General features: G+C 40.1%; 1 protein-coding gene across 2 annotated transcripts; it reads right to left on the bottom strand.

The window, feature by feature from the left end:
• Positions 1–8: 8 nt before the first annotated feature.
• Positions 9–17409, bottom strand: LOC119496877 (phosphatidylinositol 4-phosphate 5-kinase type-1 alpha-like). Of its 2 annotated transcripts, XM_037784526.1 has the most exons (17): positions 17256–17360; positions 13546–13584; positions 11360–11394; positions 10897–10989; positions 10537–10667; positions 10311–10428; positions 9300–9452; positions 8832–9131; positions 5998–6233; positions 5811–5894; positions 5634–5682; positions 4920–5004; positions 4609–4779; positions 4357–4489; positions 4207–4260; positions 3330–3429; positions 9–3211 (listed from the first exon to the last, which is right to left on the bottom strand). In XM_037784526.1, exons 1-17 carry the CDS (start codon positions 17320–17322, stop codon positions 3209–3211), a joined length of 1851 nt encoding a protein of 616 aa, XP_037640454.1. In that variant the 5' UTR covers positions 17323–17360; the 3' UTR covers positions 9–3208. The 2 variants fall into 2 exon arrangements, with proteins under 2 accessions (XP_037640454.1, XP_037640455.1); XM_037784527.1 differs by lacking the exon at positions 13546–13584 and having other exon boundaries at positions 17256–17409.
• Between the last annotated feature and the right edge of the window lie 1141 nt (positions 17410–18550).

Consider the following 18550-nt stretch of genomic DNA (forward strand, 5'->3'; position numbering starts at 1 on the left):
AACCAATCTTTAGAAAATATGTTTAATCCTTTAAAATCAGATGAATGAAAACATCACCACCACATAACTGAAACATGGCAGGAGGGACAGGCAGCACATATTGCATGAGAAGGCATTTCCGTGACTCCTATGTACATATACACATTTTATACACAGTAAAAATATAGTAATTGAAGCATTATAGGACAACCAGGAACATTGGCTCGCAGGCCGTGTGAAACATTCATGTAGAAAAAAGCGTGGGAGATTAACAACCCCGAATCATCATGGAGCGAATATATCCGTCGTATCACAATCTAAACATGAAATATAAAAAGTGAAATTGTCAAATAGTCCCCCTTCATAGGCAATACACGCTATAAAGTTTCAGACATCCTTCTGTCAGTATACAGTATACGTACAATCATCTAAAGTTACATAATACAACTTATAGCATTTCAGCCTGCAGCAATCAATCATCATAATAAATATACTTCTTAGAGCTGAAAGGTGGCAGAGATTGTGGTTCATATATTGCATTACTTCAAATATATTGTAGTGTCTACACTGAGTGCACCGCCCTCTAAGCACCGTAGGATGATGTTTGTCTTGTGCCATGGTGTGGTACATAACTGTGACAGAACTGGTCTGCATCCAGCAATTACATAGTACCACCCATAAAGAAAAGTTACAACATAAAAACATCAAAATCCAGGTGCCACAAAATATGATCTGGATTTTTTCTAATGAGAAAGAATTTCCTGGAGTGTTTTCTTTGGTGGCTGTTTGACTCTCAACCAACTAAATACGACTTTAAATTGATCTGTTTGAATTAATCGATATCTAACATTTCAGCATAATTCATTTCAAGTACATCATTCCAACTACACATAGGTGGTACTTAATGGGTTCTAAGAGCTACCACAATTGTAGTAAATTTCATTTGAATTTATATATTTATTTAGGAATGTGGAGTTAAATCTTGAAATGTCTCAGGCCACAAAGTAAACCGATTCTTTGATTAAAGAAACAATAAATTGATGTCAGATACAGCTTATCAGACGTGAAATTATTTAGGGAAAAAAAACAAAAAAACATCCAGTTTAATAATAGATCCTTAAAACACAGGTCAAACCAGTGTTATTACCATGTACATCATATCAGTCCATGCAGGTATCGAGGAGTGTCCGATTTCATTTTTTCATGTCAACTATACTGGATCCTGAACATCTGCAGGAACTCCCCACTCACTTTTCTTTGGTGCCACGACTGGCTTATAATACAAAAGACTCAGTCCTTAAATCCTCAGCTGTGCATTGATGAACATGAGTAGTTTTCCTTCCTTCTATATTCACAACTCACATTTCCCCTTCTCCCTCTCTGCTGCATAGACCAAATGTGCCTACAAAACATAAATAGTTGAAAATGAGATGATGTCTAAGATCTTGAGTGTTGCTACAGTCACTTGGTAGTGATTCAAATATCTGTATCAGAAATATCTCATGGGGGTAAAAAAAAGCTCTCTGCAGCTTGTTTAGTGCCCTAAACAACAACAACATAAACACAAAAAAAAGCATTTTGTGAAAACAAAGCATAATTGTTATGAACAGCTATGTAAAAGCTGGTTAAGACTACACACAAAAAACAAATATTAGTTATACACGCGGTTATTAATATTGGTCCAAGAGTGGATGTGGGTCATTTCTGTAACCAGCAGAAATGAATAATAAAGAGACAGACATCCTTTCTGTCTGATGTCGGGAGAGTTAGCGGGCTTAGCTGAGCTGATGAACCAAAGTGACTGAGCACTCGACATGCACACAACCAGAATGGATTGTACTAGTGTTTGCATTAAAATTCTTTTTAAGCCCTGATTGTTGGTCCAGACATACAAATGGCAGTTTGATGACTTCTGCTGTAGTGATAAGGCAGGTTTGATTGTGTGACTACAACACTAACCTGTAAAAAAATGTCAGTTATACATCACATGTTAGGGAAGGGACAAACATGTAAAGGCACAGACATGACAGACGAATGACAGTAGCTGGAAGTTATTACTATTCTACTAGCTTAATACCATGACTTCATTTATCAGCGCCGACACTGCCAACGCGGCCAACGCGGCTCTTCTCTCTGTGTTCATTTATAGCACATATGGTCACATCAGAGGGGGAGATTTTTCAGGGTTGTACAAATGTGATCTGCCATGTTAATAAGACACATTCTACGTAAGAAAAAACATTGTAATGTACATTCAGCGGTGGCAAGATCTAGTCGGACCTTTTGCTGCACCACCGTGGATTCCAGCAGAATAACTTATAACAAAAAACGTGAAACAAAATGACCAAATGGGTCTGGTTCAAACCCACCCCTCCAATTTCAAACAAATACTGTACATCCGCAATCCGTAGGAAGAAATGCATACATGATTGCAGAGTCAACAGCAGCAAGTGTTGATTTGAACGAGGACCACCGATAGCTCAGAGGGCTCCTGCTCATGAGGAGTGCCGAGGGGGATAAATAGATGTGCGGTAACGGGAACACTTGAGGGTGAATCACGGAAATGTGAACCCACTAAGACTCCGCATGAACACAGAGGCAAATATTCACTCCTACAAAATGCAGGCTATGCCCTTCATGTGCTCTTTAAGTGTGTGTGTGTGTGTTCCTACTGAAATGCTGTCTGTGCCATCTCACAGTCGCTTCATGCTGCGAAAAGTGGACACAATGATTGACTCTTCATGGATAATTTGACTGCCTTCACCATCCACTGGTGACTGGGGAATGGACTTTTAACAATATACAACTAATTATTTTGTTTGTTATGTCATTGAAGCATCCTTCATGTTGTAAACGTGAAGGAAAATGTTTGTTTAATCAATATAATGCTGCCAGAGTTACTAAAGAGCTGCTGACGCAGGGTCATAAACTTTTTTTTCCCCAAGGTGTGTGCTGTATCAAAGACAATTGGGCTTTGGGTTGTCGATGGCTGGGAAAGCTAAAGCCTACCGCACACTGTCTTCTTCTTGATTTCCCCCACCACTGCTTTCTTCATTATCACAACCTCCACTGCACCTCGCTGCTTCATCCAGCGATCCCTGTATATACTTCTATGGGTGAGAAAACAGCAGAGGTGCAGCGGAGGGTTCGTAGTGGATGAGTGACTTTCACTCTCTTTATCCTTACTTCTGCCGACCTCACCTCGTCCAGAAAACGCCTCGTCTGTTTTTTACTGTGAAGATGAAACTAATGTAAATACCAGGAAATATACAACCAATACTGGCTGCTTCAACAATACAATTATAAATAATCTTCAATGACGGATGTATAATTTCATCGTTTAGACTTACAAAGCAGATGTTGGTCTCAGGGATGATGTCCGAAAGTGAAATTACATCTTCGTTTCCAGACAGGTTGCCTGAATTATCGAGAGCCCCTTCTGCCCCCAAACTGGAACAGAGAAAAGGCAATTAATACGAGATGACACAAGCAGAAAAAAATACATCCATTTTACAGTCTGATGGATCACAACGGGATGTCTCGAGAACGGATACTTCGGTACCAAGTTGATGCCAAAATTTGGAATATGTGACGTAGGCTACTCGTTTTTTTCCTACAGTACCGCAGGGTACGAGTCTGACGTCGTCCCGTCGTCCTGGGGGACGATAGAAAATGTGTGCAGTAAACTCACTATCGATATGTCCAGGGGACACACCCTATTTTTTCCCCTGATACTGCTACACTGCGAACAACAAATCCATGATGAAATCGGCAGGACGAGAGCTAGTTAATTAGCTGTTAGCAGCCGGTAAGCAGCACAGTCCTGCACGGAGCTAACAGCTAACGTTAAAGGGAGGTGCCACTGATTTACATTTTACTGATGCATTCAGGCTCTATTCAGTAAAAATAGATCAAGGTAAATTCTAACGTTATCATCATGTGTTCAAATGTAATCTTGTAAAATGTAGTTTTTGGCGAGAAACTTAAATAAATACAGATGTTTGAAGGATATGTTTTCACAGCAATATAAAATAGATAGAGGGAATTATGACCTGTTTAACTTCCAAACACAAAAACCAGTATGCAAATGGTAATAAAGGAGTGGCTGTTGAGATACGTTGGATTTACCGTGGCATCGAATTGGTATCGAGAATCGTGGAATTTTGCTGGTATTGGTATCGACTACTAAATTTCTGCTATTGTGCCTACTATCACTGCCGTCTGTACCTGTGATGGTCAAAGTCTGTGTTTGCTGATTTGTGCACCTCCACCCCAACAGACCTACAGAGAAAAGTCGGAGCAAAGAAAATGAAAACACAGTGTGAAGGTGAGGTGGAAGAATAAAGGTCACGCATTATTATCGTGGAGATGCTTTACCGTAGGGGAGGAGAGGTGGAGGCAACTCCTGTGCTGCCTAGTGATGAGGTGGACAGGTTGGCATCATAGTCAGCAGGGTTTTCTCCCAGCGGAGGGGTCCTCGGAACAAGATCTGGTCTGCCCAACTGCACGCCTGAGAACAAAGTATTATTAAGAAACCAAATTTCAACACCAGTATTTCCAATCTGAGTACAGCTATGGCAACAACAGATCTACTTAGTGTTTCTTCACATTTGATGTCTCAGTTCTCACCACTGTCTGCCTCTGAATCTGTGCTTTTAAAGTGGCTGTGGTAGACTAGTCTGGAGTCGACGGCTGACTGTCCTGTTGCGTTGGAGAGCGGGGTGGGAGCTCCCAGGGTGGGGGCCCTCCTAAGACCTCCCTGACCTCCACCACGACTCTTCTTAGATGGTGACGGTTTCACTGAAGAAGATCGAGGACATGAAAGTTGAAATGATCAATATGGGCACCCAGAGTTTCCCCCCCCTGGGATTTCTGTGCTGTCAAATGCACCAGGCTATTAACATCAGTACATTTAGAAATGCACACATATGCATACTTACGTGGAATTTTCTTGAACACTGTGTTGCACATGAATTGTTGGAAACGATCTGCATAGAAGCCGGGTCTGTGAACTGAAACTGTGTCCTAAAGGAGTAAAACAGAAACAGAGACATTAAATACTCAAGTCTTTAATGTATATATATATATATATATATATATATATATATATATATATATGTAAGCAAAATTGTCCTACAAACAGCAGTACCTATTACTTTTGTTTAATTAATGAACAATTATTGATTAAGCTGCCATTTATTTCAATTATAAATCAAGTAAACTAGTGAAAAATGTCTAATTTCTTGAAGCCCAAGATGATGGCTTTAAAGGTCTTGTTTTGTTATTAGTCAATTATCAAAAAATTGTGGCCAGTTAACTTTCTATCAATCGACTAACTGTTCCAGTTCTACATTGTATATTATAATTTATAAGTGTAGAGGAAAATAGTCGCACCCTCATACCCTGATGCAAAATGATTTAATAATTTACCATCGTGTCTTCTTCAGGGTAGCCTGAAGAAGACTGTCATGTGTGTATTTTCCTCTACACTTGTATTTTTACCATGCTCTACACCTCTTCGTCACTGGTGTGCGTTCCTCTTCCCTCTCGTATTACAATTTATAGCCATGAATGATCTACTGAGCGGTTCTGCTCAGTTTCACTGCTTAACGACCGTTTAGCTTTTATAGAACATTTAGTGAGTAAGCTCTTACCCCATCGTGGACCAAGGCCTTCCAGGAATGCTCCAACTTCTTAATAAACCTAAATAATAAGACATGGTAAAACTATTTACTGGAAGTTGAAGAAATGGGTAATGTAGGTGGGAGGCTTGCTCGTGAATTCAGAATGAATGTTAATAAAAGGAACGGATTTGGCTGCTCTGAACAAACCTGTAGGACTGGAGAATGTCAATGATGCCGATGTAGATCAGCACCCTCTCTCCTCGATGATTACGAGATGGAATACCGCCCATGCTGCAAGGACAAGGCCAGAGAAACAACAGCAGATCATTTAACCGTCGTGGGCACAGATTACAATACGCAAAAACACTAGTTCAGAGTCAGCAGTAAGACTCACTGGTCTTCTGAATCCAAAGCTCCCTTCCCTCGAGCCTCCCCCTGAATGGACTCCATGGCTGTACAGTACAGACTTTTCTGAACTTGTGGTCGGCGCTGATCTGGGGTCACTGCTCCCTCCGACCCCCCGCTGTCACCCGAGTTTCCCCCGCTACGCTCCCGCTCTCGACAGGCCTGGTCCATGTTGTGGATGCTCATCAACAGACTGTAATCCATGATCTTGAAACTCTGCAAGAGCTACATAAAACAGAGATACAATAAATGAGTTGAGATGACCGTCAATAGGAGCAACCCCTCGTGTTTTAACGTTCACATGCACAGTTTCATACAGACTCACAACAACACTGTTATTATTGGTTAGTTTGCTTGATTTGATGGTTGGTGGTGGAGAGTGACAGAGAAGTGGAGGTGAAAGAGGGCTTTGGAGGTAGAATTGTAGAACAACTTTAAACTCAATATTTTGCATATGTCACTGCCTAAAACTGGATGCCACATCACTCGTGAGCATTTTTTGTGATTTGATTATAAGGACCATTACTTAAATGTTTTTCAAAAGTTTAATTATATTTTTTAAGATAAAGATAAATATGTTTGTTGTACTGTTGAGGGCAGTAAAACCCTAAAAGAGATGCATTCACACTATAAAAAATGTTGATTTGGCTTGTACCTCTATTTGACAATTCCATAAATTTAGAGCTGCAACGATTAATTGATTTGTTGTCAACTATTAAATGAATTGGCAACTCTTTTGATAATCGATTAACTGGTTTTTAAACAACAAAAATCTCTGATTCCAACTTCTTAAATGTGACTATTTTCTGGTTTCTTTACTCCTCTATGACAGTTAACTGAATATCATTGATTTGTGGACAAACCAAGGCATTTGAGAACGTCATCTTAGGCTTTGGGAAACACTGATCGCCATTTTTCACCATTTTCGTACATTTTATAGATTAAACAACCAAACGATTAATCGAGATAACAATGGACAGATTAACTGACAATGAAAATAATTGTTAGTTGCAGCCCCACATACAATAAAAAATAAATACCGTGGTAGCAGTGGGCGTTGCTGCCTGCACATTTTTTGATACAACCACTAGGATTCACCCCAGTGAAACTATAACCTACAAGTAATCAAATGATTTTGCTAATTATGATGACAAAGGTGCTACTTATAGAACAAAGTTAGGGTGAGAAACAAAAAAAGCAACACTAAAAGCAAATCAGACAGCAACAATTAGCTCACACAGTGGCAGACACACGGTGAAAATAACAAATCGACACAGAGTTGTCATGGTAATTGAGGTACCGGAGAAGATAATAAATGAGCGGTGAGAAGTCGATAATACCTCTGTAACGTATATTAAAGTGGGCTGGAGAAGCAAAGTAACAGTGACCACAAAGCAACCGCAAAGACATATTAACATCTAATGGAAAGAGATATTTTGATGAATAAATGATGTGCAACTTGTTGTATAAGTTGTTTGGCTTCCCCAAGTGCAATAAATCAACATTATACACAACTTAATGATATCCTGTGTTAACGACAATGATAAATGCCCCCAGTCTCTTCCATCATTTGAGAAGGTATCCTTCACAGTAAACAACTTATTAGTTTGCAGTGTCATGCAAGCTTGAGTCATCTCTGCAACACTAGACTGTATGCGATGCCAGCAGTGGTGGATTTCAACACTACACTGTAAGTGACAAACAACAAGGTGCAACTCTGACTAATCGCCTTGGAAGAAAGTGAAATTTATAGATGTGAAAAACAGCGAGTTTAACAGCAAAGAACTAGCGTTTTGTTTCCAAGAAGCTTTTTGCACCTACTGCTTAGTCTGCCAAACTGTCTGCTGAACAGAGTGCTGGCAAGGAAGTCCTAAAACCTGTAAATGAGTTAGCACTTCCAGTTCCCTTGTCTGAAAGTCAATGGGTTCTTAGTTAGATGTCTGAAATAAGGTCTGTAATTAACACAAGCTTATGAGATTTTAACGTTTTTTCTACGATATAAAATAAGTCAGTAAATCACTTATTTAATTTAATTTTGGAGCTTTAACGTGTCCTAAAAAAGGCAGTTGCTAACAAGTGTCAAAATGAGACTACTAAACGCCATCATGCCGACTCGTCCGCCTTTACAGCCTCGTTGTGTGTACTCATTAGATTACATTATAGCTGTATAACGTTAGCTTTTTACTTTTGGCAATTGCATTCACACGTCAATAATCATAAAAGTGGTGTTCATTTGTGGAGATTATTTTACGGAACAAAGCGTGTAAATATCATAAACGTTTGTTTGCCATAGAGCTTATTTTCGGCAGCAATCCAAAACCCAATGGAGAACTAGGGCGATGCTACCTTCCTGGTTGGCCTACAAAAATGTGTCATCCCTGCACCACTCTATATCTCAGAAATGTATGGGGTTTCATTGCATTTGTTAGCACCCCATAGAATAAAACATATCCACGACGTCATTGGTAAAAAATAAAATACAATACTTGTTTTGTTTTTTTGCGATGACCTAAAAAAATTGGATTCATAAAGTAAAGTTGGCTCTAAAATGGCTTTCTTATTTGTTTTCGGTGATGATGAAAACCTTGATGTTCACAAAGTCAAATTATATGCATATATTATACAGAAAATACGGTATCTTTTATGTGAGGGCGAGATGATAATGTATTCAGCTAGAGTACAATCTGAGCTTGTTCATGAATTGTAATAAACTTGTGCATATTGTAACAATGCACACAAACGTGTCCTGTGATCCCATGTGGGCTGAGAGGCTTGAATTAAAACAAACCAAGTCAATGAAAAACAAGTGTCTCTGTGACTCACCAAACAGTCCCTCTGAATAGTCTTGCACAGGGCATTGTAGTTGTCCGCTTCCAGCAGCAGACCGTCAGGCAAGTCCTGGATGAAGTCCAGGTCTTTGTGAATGGGGACGGCCTTTTCTCTCTCCTTAGGGGAAGCTCGTCTCTTATAGGTGGAGCCCTTCAGGTCGTATTTGAGGTGCATGGGGATATTCCGGGGCAGAAGATTGTTCATCACTACAATACGGATATTCTTTCCTCCCGCCTGAACGCAATACAGCCCGTAGAACTTGGGTAGCAGGGTGCGCTTGTTTTGGTTTATGTTCTGGAAGGAAAGAGGAAAACAGATATTGGACACTTAAATTAGAAACATATCATTAAAGCTCCCACTCATTTAAGCCTCCTACTCTCATGATAATTATAGTTACTGCAAGAATAATCGCTCAAATTGGACACACAACCGATTCCCATTATATTCATTCATCAGGCTCACCATGAAGTATCCAGGCAGGAGTTTCTGGAGGAACTCGGCCTCTTTGTGTTGAACAGTCTTGATGATAAACTCGTCATCACTGGAGACATAGAAGAGGGATCCGCTGGCTCCGGGGTTAGACAGCTCGATCAGCGGCTCGTTACACAGAGAATACTTCAAGAGGAAGAGGAGTCTGCATTAGTATCAAATTGAAACCAATAATATAAAACATGAACATGACAGCATAGTTGGACTTCAGAGACGTGGAGCGATTTCAAATCGGTGGGAGTGTGAAATTCCAAAGTGCTGATATTAAAAAAACAGCCAGCAGAGAAAGAGTCAGGAGGGGGAAAACCCAAAAGCAGGGAATATGACTTATTATATTATATTTCCATGAGCAATTGGATTAAGGCTTCACTCACGGGAGGTGCCATTTACATTGTGATGTGTTCAGGCTCTATTCAGTAAAGATGAGTAGTGGGTGAGGGTAAATTGTAACATTATCATGATGTGCTCAAATGTAATCTTGTAAAATGTAGTCTTTGGCGAGAAACTTGAATAAATCCAGTTGTTTGAAGGAGATGTTTTCACAGTAATATATAAAATAGATGGTAGAGAGGGAATCATGACCCATTTGTCTTCCTAACAAAAACATTATGCAAACGGTAATAAAAGGAGAGTATATTGAAGTACATGGGATTTACTGTTTAACTTTTGTTTTTTACCGTGGTATTGAATTGGTATCGAGAATCGTGGAATTTCACTGACAACTAAATTTCTGGTATTATGACATCCCTAGGAGCTACATGGTCAAAATCTGTCTCGCAAAAGTCAGCCCTTTTTCATTATCTCTCACTGGATTGACAAAACTAGGGAGCCTCACAATTTAGACACTTTTCATACGCATAGTATAGTGGTTAAAACCACTGAACTAAACCATTCTACAAAAGAAAGATAGGAACAGTGACTAAAGCCATGACGAGAGCACTTCCTTTAAACATGGCACGGTGTGTGTTTGGTGTAAGTACTAACCAGGTAGTCATCTGGCCGAATGCCAAAGAGTTCTCTGAAGTAACGAAAGGCAATAGGAGCGTAGGTCTTAAAGCGAAAGTCACTGTAGTGGTGAGCAGGAGTCAGGTTACTGCCTTCACTGAAAACACATGAGAGGGAGAGAGAGAAGGCCAAAGGTCATTAAATTACATGGAATAAAAGTCCACAAATTCACGATGTTTATTCAACTACAACTTCTGTTATCAACCTGGGGAAGAAGATGCTTTCGACCACCACAAAGTCCTGCATGAGAACATCCCTCTCCGCCTTTTGGCTTAAGCTGCCAACTGTGTGAGTGATGCCCAACTGGATGGCACCTTTTAGGGCAGATGACGTGGTCTAGAGGGGTCAGAGAGGAAAAAATAGTAAGCGCTGGAACACACAACATTTTACCCCTGTGACTTCTGCTGTTTCACTCACTATTCTTGGGACGTCTAGTGAGAGGAATTCACAAACTAATTTTAGAATAGAAACACCAAAACACCTTTTCCACTTTTCACCTCTGCTGCTCAGTGTTGTGGGTGGTGTCAAAAACCACGGGTGTCACCGACCCCCACCCTGTTCTAACCTTTTTATAGGTGGTCTCCCCTGTGGTGGTCTCAACCCCCCGGTGTCCGATGGTCTTCTTCATACTCTGAGTTGTGCCTGAAGAGCCGGGCATCTGAAGGGGAGGGACAGAGAGAAAAACATTTAAATGTGTGTGTGTTTATGCTTGTGAACACAGAAGACAAAGAGCAAGCTGTATGTAAACATCTTCACATGACAACATTATCCTGACAAGTTGCTGAACTCTCAGCGAGGGTCAACTTAAGTGGAAAGGTACGGGGTGAAAGCAATGTCAGCTGGTCTGGCTTTATCTATGTGTGACTGATACCTTTATGTGTACAGCAATTAAATAAGTACCAAATAAATGTACCTTACCTGTTTGTCTTCCCTCTCAAGGGTTAACTGGATCAACATTTGTTGTACTTTACTCTACATAATACTGAGGCATTTTGTCTATTTAGTAAGATAAGTTCCGATGTCTTTACCTCTGACGGGGCCATTTTTCGGATGCCACTGGTCCCTAAAGACAGAAAAACAAGTTATATTGTGATTCACAATGTGAGAAAGACACTGGCTCTTGAGAACCCAAAAGGAAAAACACTTAAGCCTTAAAGCTATAGGCGGTAACTTTGAGCCAATACGATAAAAAGTTATTTGTATAAAACTGTCATTATATCCTGACAGTAGTGCATGAGACAGATAATCTGTGAAAAAAATCATGCTCCTCTGCCTCCTCCTAGCGCTCCTAATGGCATTTGAAAGTTTCTACTGCGCCTAAACCAACACATCCAATCAGAGCTGAGCAGTCTCCGGGCAGCTGTCAATCACTGCTCGTGAAACTCGCAACTCAACTGTCAAACTATGCAGCGCTGAACAAATATGAATCAATATTCTGTTACTGTAATGCCTATTTCTGGCCTTAATTATATAAATATTTATTTTTTATCTGTCCAAAATGTACCTTAAAAGGGAGATTTGAAAAGTATTTAATACTCTTATCAACATGTGAGTGGGTAAACATGCTTGCTTTATGCAAGTGTATATATTTATTATTGGAAATCAATTAACAGCACAAAACAACCAGAAACCTTCACAGGTACTGCATTTAGCATAACAAATATGCTCAAATCATAACATGGCAAACTGCAGCCCAACAGGCAACAACAGCTGTCAGTGTGTGACTTGACTATGATTTGCACCAAACAGCATGTGATTATCATAAAGTGGGCATGTCTGTAACGGGGAGATTCGTACCCATAGAACCCATTTTCATTCACATATCTAGTTTCATATGATACCAGTATCTTCACTCTACCTTTAAAACTCGCTACAACCTAAAAATTAAAGTGTTAAGTGTGTTAATGCGTTAAAGAAATGAATGGCGTTAAAATGAATTTGCGTTAACTTTGACAACCCTAATAAAAATATTACTTTTCATATTTGCTCAAAGTTACCAACTTCAGCTTTAAGGAACCGTTAGTTCTCTAGTTCAGACTCCATGTCATGAAACACATGGAAATGTCAACCCATGCAGTCACGTGTAAATTTAATGCATGAAATCATTTTAAAAGACTTTGAGTTGGCGGTTTTCAACATGGAAGAATTTGTTAATGACTGTTTAAGAACCCCTCCGCTGGTTAATTAGCAGGGCTATTTCCAGCACTGGCTGATGGCTATGAGGCCGACGATGAGTCCAGACCTAAATGTGGCCACAGTAACTAGCCTAACTGCTGCCCTCAATACTCCAGCAGCTCTATGTGATCTGGAACTACTTCTCCCCTGAGCTGGCTGCTCCAGATTCATCTGGCCCCTGAAGATGTGTTTCTACATGCACAACCTCCTTTCACTAAACTACAGTTTCTAGCTCTTTCTGTAACAGCCTACTTCGCATCTCACAGTAACTTTGTATTTACCATTTGTATTAAATCCAATATGCTAACATTACGATTATAAGCCATTCAGCAAACTCAACTGATGAGTGTAGGAGTAGTATCTTATAGGTTAACACATGAGGAAAGTTCGAGCCATAACCCAGCGAAGACCTCTGGTTGTGTGTCAAATTTACTGGCTTGATAACCAAAGATAAGAAGTGAAATTGTAATACATGACCCAGACTCACGGATCTATCCTCCTCTGGGTAAGCATGATAACAACCACAGCACACAGTAGTGTTGTAAGAAAGGCATACAGTTGAAATAAAAGAAAAACTCAATATGATTTCCTATGTCCTTACATAAACTTGCTGTTTAAACCTACTATCTCGCCCACTCTGCAGGCACCTCTAGCCTGTAACCAATGGCAACAACGTGTACTTCAATGCTGCAGTGCCACAGGTCAATATATACAAAACGATGTTGGGAAGATTACACACCTGTAGTAACAATCCTGTGTGTGAAAATGAATCCACGCCCAGCAGATTCAATCTAGAAGATGCACAGTAAGTGGACACTTCAAGCCGAGAAAGGTGGGAGTGTTAATAATAAGGCAGACTCACTGAATGCCATGCATCTCTTCTCCGTTAACAGGGACACACGGCAATCCTCCGGGAAACAACGAGCATCTTTCTGCCCACATTCCCTCTCATTATATAAAACACACACACTATAGCATCACTACTCATGCAGTTTCTGCTCACGCACACAGAAACACTCACGCACACCCATGCGAGTACCTCGCTGAAATGCTCTCCTCCAGAACTGAGTCCTAATATCTGTGGAGTAGGACATGGTCAGCCTAAATGGCTTAACCTAGCAAATGAGCAACACTGAACACATTTACTGACTGTGTAGGTAGAAGGAAGTTCCCGCTTTTATTGTTGTAGTCAGAGTAACGTAACGTCATACTCATTCTGTATCCGTCACGCAAAACTAACAGTAGCCAGCCGGTCGTAGCGAGTAGAAACCGGCAGAGGGTCCGCGTGGATACGACCTGCACCCTCACATTTTAAATCCAAAGTGGTAAACACTACACATACAGTAAAGTATGGAAACACTTTGGGTTTCACACATTGCCAGGAAAAGCAGAGCTAGACATCATGGCTTAAGCTGCATGCTAACTCTGTCATGGACAGGAAACGTTATGGTATTGCGGTAACGTGCGGTCAAACCAGCCTTCACTCGCACCTCCGTGGTCAAATCGGCTGACGTTAAAACTGTAGATCAACCATATACTGACATTTATGTTAAATGTATTCAAACGGCCCCAATGGAGCTGACCATGGATGTACAGTATAAAGAGAACAGAGCTGACGGGAGAGCTAGCGACAGACTTGGCGAAGTTAGAGGAAGTATACACGAGTGACTACGTCCAGTTTTCAAAATAAGGTGTTAATAAAGGGAACTGTATATACAACATACATATATGAAAATAAGATTGATTGGATTATATTCACCAGAAGTATAAAACATTACTGGCCCCTTATAAATTAAATAGAAAATAACACTTATTTGTGAGGGAAATGTCTTTATTCTTTGAGTTTTGGGTTGCTGGAAAACAAAATGTAATAATTGACTAATATATATATATATATATATATATACATATACTGATAATTTGACTTCAGGACATCTCTGACTACATACATAATGAAAATCCAAAATTTTTACAATATTAATTTAGATATTTTCCAAAGTAAAAGTCCCTAGAAGCGTATGATTTAACTTTTCCCCATGGTCTTGTGTTAAAAATGTTAACAAAAATCACAGTAAATCATAATATCGAATCGCAATACTTAAAAATCGCAAAACATATTGAATCGGCGCCCAATGATAGTATCAAATCAGGAGATAGGTGTATTTGTCCCAGCCCTGACATTTATCTGGTACAGGCATCTTAAATATGAGAATTAATATCTTTCGGTTTTGGACTGATGATCGATTAAAACAAGATGATGCCTTGGGCTCTGGAAAATTATAATGGGTAGGCTATTTTTACTACTTTCTGCTATCTCAAAGATAAAACAGTTCATTGATTAATCAAGGAAATAGCCAGCAGATTAATCGATAATGAGAAAAATCATCAACTGCAGTCCTCATTTCATCACATTGCAATTTTCTTTTCAAGAGTCAGTGTAAAATTAGATAATAACACACACTGTGCAGCAGATTCGGGGTAGGAATTACCCAACTCAACCCAATTACTTAAGAATGACTTTAGCTCGTCAGTGACAGGCCTTACGACAATAGGCGAACCATCTGTTCCTCTCTGTATACTAAACAACTCCCTGCCAGCCTTGTTCACATGTAGCCTGCAGCTTACACAAGGCAATAATATGGGACACTCTCCTAACATCATTTTCTGCCTATGAAGACTCCATAAATATACTGGTTCCTGCCCCGATGAGAAAACAAGGCCAATAAGGGCTAGTATACCGGATACCACATTATGTTACTGTCACTCAGCTGTCTGTGTGTGTGTGTGTGTGTGTGTGTGTGTGTGTGTGAGTGGGTGTGTGTATTTGACAGATTGCTGTATCTCGAATTTGTACACTCTCAGGCTCCCAGCCATGTGGGAGCCACAAGAGTGCTTTGAAGCCACTATTTTTATTCACTGATTCAGACTGGGTGGTTACCAAGCCAAGAGCAACTCTTCTACACACAGGGAAGCTAATCAGTGACTCACAACTAAATGGATTAGCAAGATACAACGTGCCCATCATCTGTCCTGTTCTATCTAGAAAATATGTCACCTCTTAACTGCCCACCACTCTTCTGTATCTGTGTGGACACTGAAAAAAACTGATTCACCATACATTATGGCTGCATAATTTATCGAATATTAATCACAATCATGATTTGGGATTCCCACAATTAAATGAACACGATTGATTGCGATATCGACGTTTAAAATGGGTGCTCCGCTCATAGAAAACTCTGCTGTATATCAAATCAAACACTTAAAGCCTGAACTAACAGTTAGCCAACAGCCAGCGATCGAGGTGTTTCGGCTTCACTTTTGGGGAGCTGCACCCTACAGCGCCAGCCTGTGAAAAACTTTCCTGAATGTTGCAGCTGCCGTCCAGAGTAGAAGAGTAATATATATATATAAATAAATAAATAAATAAATAAATAATAATATATATATTACTCGTTTGGCAAATTAAAATGCACTGAATTCAGGTGAAGAAGAACCTTGAAAGCAATACTCTGTTGATTTAATTATTGATAAAAAGTTTTGGTATAATTTTTATTTTTGCTTCTAGGAGATGCACTGTGAATAAGAACCAGTCTTATTTTGATACAAAGATTTGTACATTAGCATGAATGTATAGCACAACATGGAAGTGAAAGCAGTACTCTCTTTATTTAAATGTGAAAGTGCAATAACTTTGGCTTTTGAATGTACTTGATTTTTGATTACTAATTGGCCTTTTATAATGCTCATTATAACAGTCTTTTACTCATGGATTTTATCTTGATCTCTATCTGTGGATGTGTGTGATTTTGTTGTCTGCTCTGTTGACCTGTTTTTATTCTGCCTATGTCTGTAAAGCACTTTGGTCAGCTCATGTTGTTTTAAATGTGTTATAGAAATAAATTTGACTTGACTTGATAACAATATTTTGCACCTAAAATCGTGATCTTAATACTGATTCATATAATCCTGATTATCATTTGCAGCCCTGCCATACATAGATGTGAAATTAGAGATCCTAGATAAACCTTTTATCAGCTCAACAAGGAGACAGCAGATTGAATGTTCATTAACTAGATAACAAAGACAAGCCTGTATCATTAGTTAAAAGAATGTAGGAAATCTGTTGTGATAATACATCATCTCAACTGTGAAACTTTGGAAAGTAACTCTAACTAACAGGGTTGAATAATGATGAAGGTACCAAATGGAAAATGAGCTTGCTAGCCTCACCACAGACCTGGCCAGACAGAGAGGAAGAGGAGGGGTGTAACAGGCGAGGAGGGTTATAGCAGATAACGGTATTTTCCCATAGATGGACAGACCTATTAGAAACAGCAGCTTGTCCCACACATTAACTAAACAATAAACTTATAGATGTATTAAACCTGCGTCCAGCTAACTAGCTCATTAGCATACAGTTAGTTAACCTAATCACCGGTTTGATAACAAAACAACTGAGCTTATTTCTCTACATGTTATTAATCCCAAAAAACAACTCGATATAAATACTAAGCTTCGTGTGATTAAAACACCAACTAAAGGTTTTATTAACATTAACAAAGCAGCTAACTAAAGGAGCTAGCTGGTTCATTTGTTAGGTTAGCCTCGATGCTAACTAGCTCACAGGCTAACCGGTTAGAAAGCCTCAGACTCACTCCGTTACCATCGTTACTGAACGGCACACGGCGCTGTTTGTAGGATCGTTTTCAACACAACATACAGGAGGAAGGTTTATCTGCTAGATACCTGTCGGGGCTGTTGATCCCGAGTCTGCTGCTCCACTAGTCGCCATTACTGATCTGACTGTTCTCATCACAGATATACAGACTCAGACAGCAGACTGAGAGATCTGAGGCTCGTGTTGTTGCTGCAGCACCACAGCGCCCCCAGTGGACAGACCTGGAACTGCTGCAGGTTTACTGTAAAGCTCGGGACACACATACAACGTGAGGAGCGCGTGGCGGCTGCGTGATACACGCGTCTGGTGTTCACACTAGCTGCGTGTCGGCTGCGTTTCTGCTGCTGCTGTCAGCCCTTTATTTCTACATAGACTTTGCCTTTTAATAGCCATTTAAAGGGACTGTTTGTAACTTTTTAACCCTCCTGTTGTCTTCGGGTCAAATTTGACACGTTTTCAAACTTCATTATATCATAAATATGGATGTCTTTCACCTAATTTCCCCCAAATTACATGGATGGTTCCCTTATGGTCTTTGCAAAAAACACACTGTCACACTGTCATTAAACATTTTTACTCCAATACTCCAAATAATTCATAATTTCTGCATTTTTTCCTAAAAAATCAGGTTTAATTTCATTTAAATTAGGTTTATTGACCATGAATTTAAAAAAAAAAGTGTAAAACTTGTGGTAATGAGTTGGAATGAAGTTGGCCAAAAAGGTGTAATACAGAATTGGGTGATAATTTATAATGTATGCTTTAAAAACAGTCAAACCAGACCAGGTCAATTTTGACCCAGGAAGACAAAAGTTGCATGGTCGACGGGAAGACAACAGGAGGGTTAAGCGTATAAATGTAGCGGGTCGGCACACATGCGCGTTCGCATATGCGCGCTCGCGTGTGGCTGGAGCCTCGTCTCCGCTGCCTGCTCTCCTTCACTCAGACGGCGCGCGCGTCCTCGCTGTCTCGCTCCACCTCTAGATGTGAACGCTCACTACACACTGCAGAAGAGTTAGTTTAGCTCTGAGAATATCTAGTGAATGCACAGGGGACGTTTGTGCAGAAATAAATGCTGCAGCTCCTCCAGACCAACAAAGCTTTCCCGTGTCTTGTGAAGTGACGGAGCTCTTTAGAGAGTTACGTTGTCTTCTCGTTACCGACCGGGTGCCGGTGTCTCCTCTGCTCTCTCCGGCTGCGGGCGGAGAGTGCAGGGAGACACGCTGCAGAGCCCCGCTGCTTCAGCCTGCACTTAGGCAGGAAAAGCCAACACTAGGATCAGATCTAAATCATGTTCATGGAGAGACCTTCGTCTGGTCAGCTAACATTACTGCCAAGCAGCTGAAATATAGAGTGATATTGT

The sequence above is a fragment of the Sebastes umbrosus genome, chromosome 11 (assembly GCF_015220745.1).
Source record: "Sebastes umbrosus isolate fSebUmb1 chromosome 11, fSebUmb1.pri, whole genome shotgun sequence".
In the NCBI taxonomy this organism is placed as follows: Eukaryota; Metazoa; Chordata; class Actinopteri; order Perciformes; family Sebastidae; genus Sebastes; species Sebastes umbrosus.

Excerpts from the sequence above, each read along its gene's own strand:
- LOC119496877 (XM_037784526.1), bottom strand. The coding sequence starts at position 17,322 with ATGAGAACAGTCAGATCAGTAATGGCGACTAGTGGAGCAGCAGACTCG. Across the intron at positions 9,453-10,310 it reads TTCGGCCAGATGACTACCTG|TATTCTCTGTGTAACGAGCC; the intron begins GTTAGTACTTAC and ends TTCCTCTTGAAG. Across the intron at positions 5,895-5,997 it reads GCTTTGGATTCAGAAGACCA|CATGGGCGGTATTCCATCTC; the intron begins GTGAGTCTTACT and ends TTGTCCTTGCAG.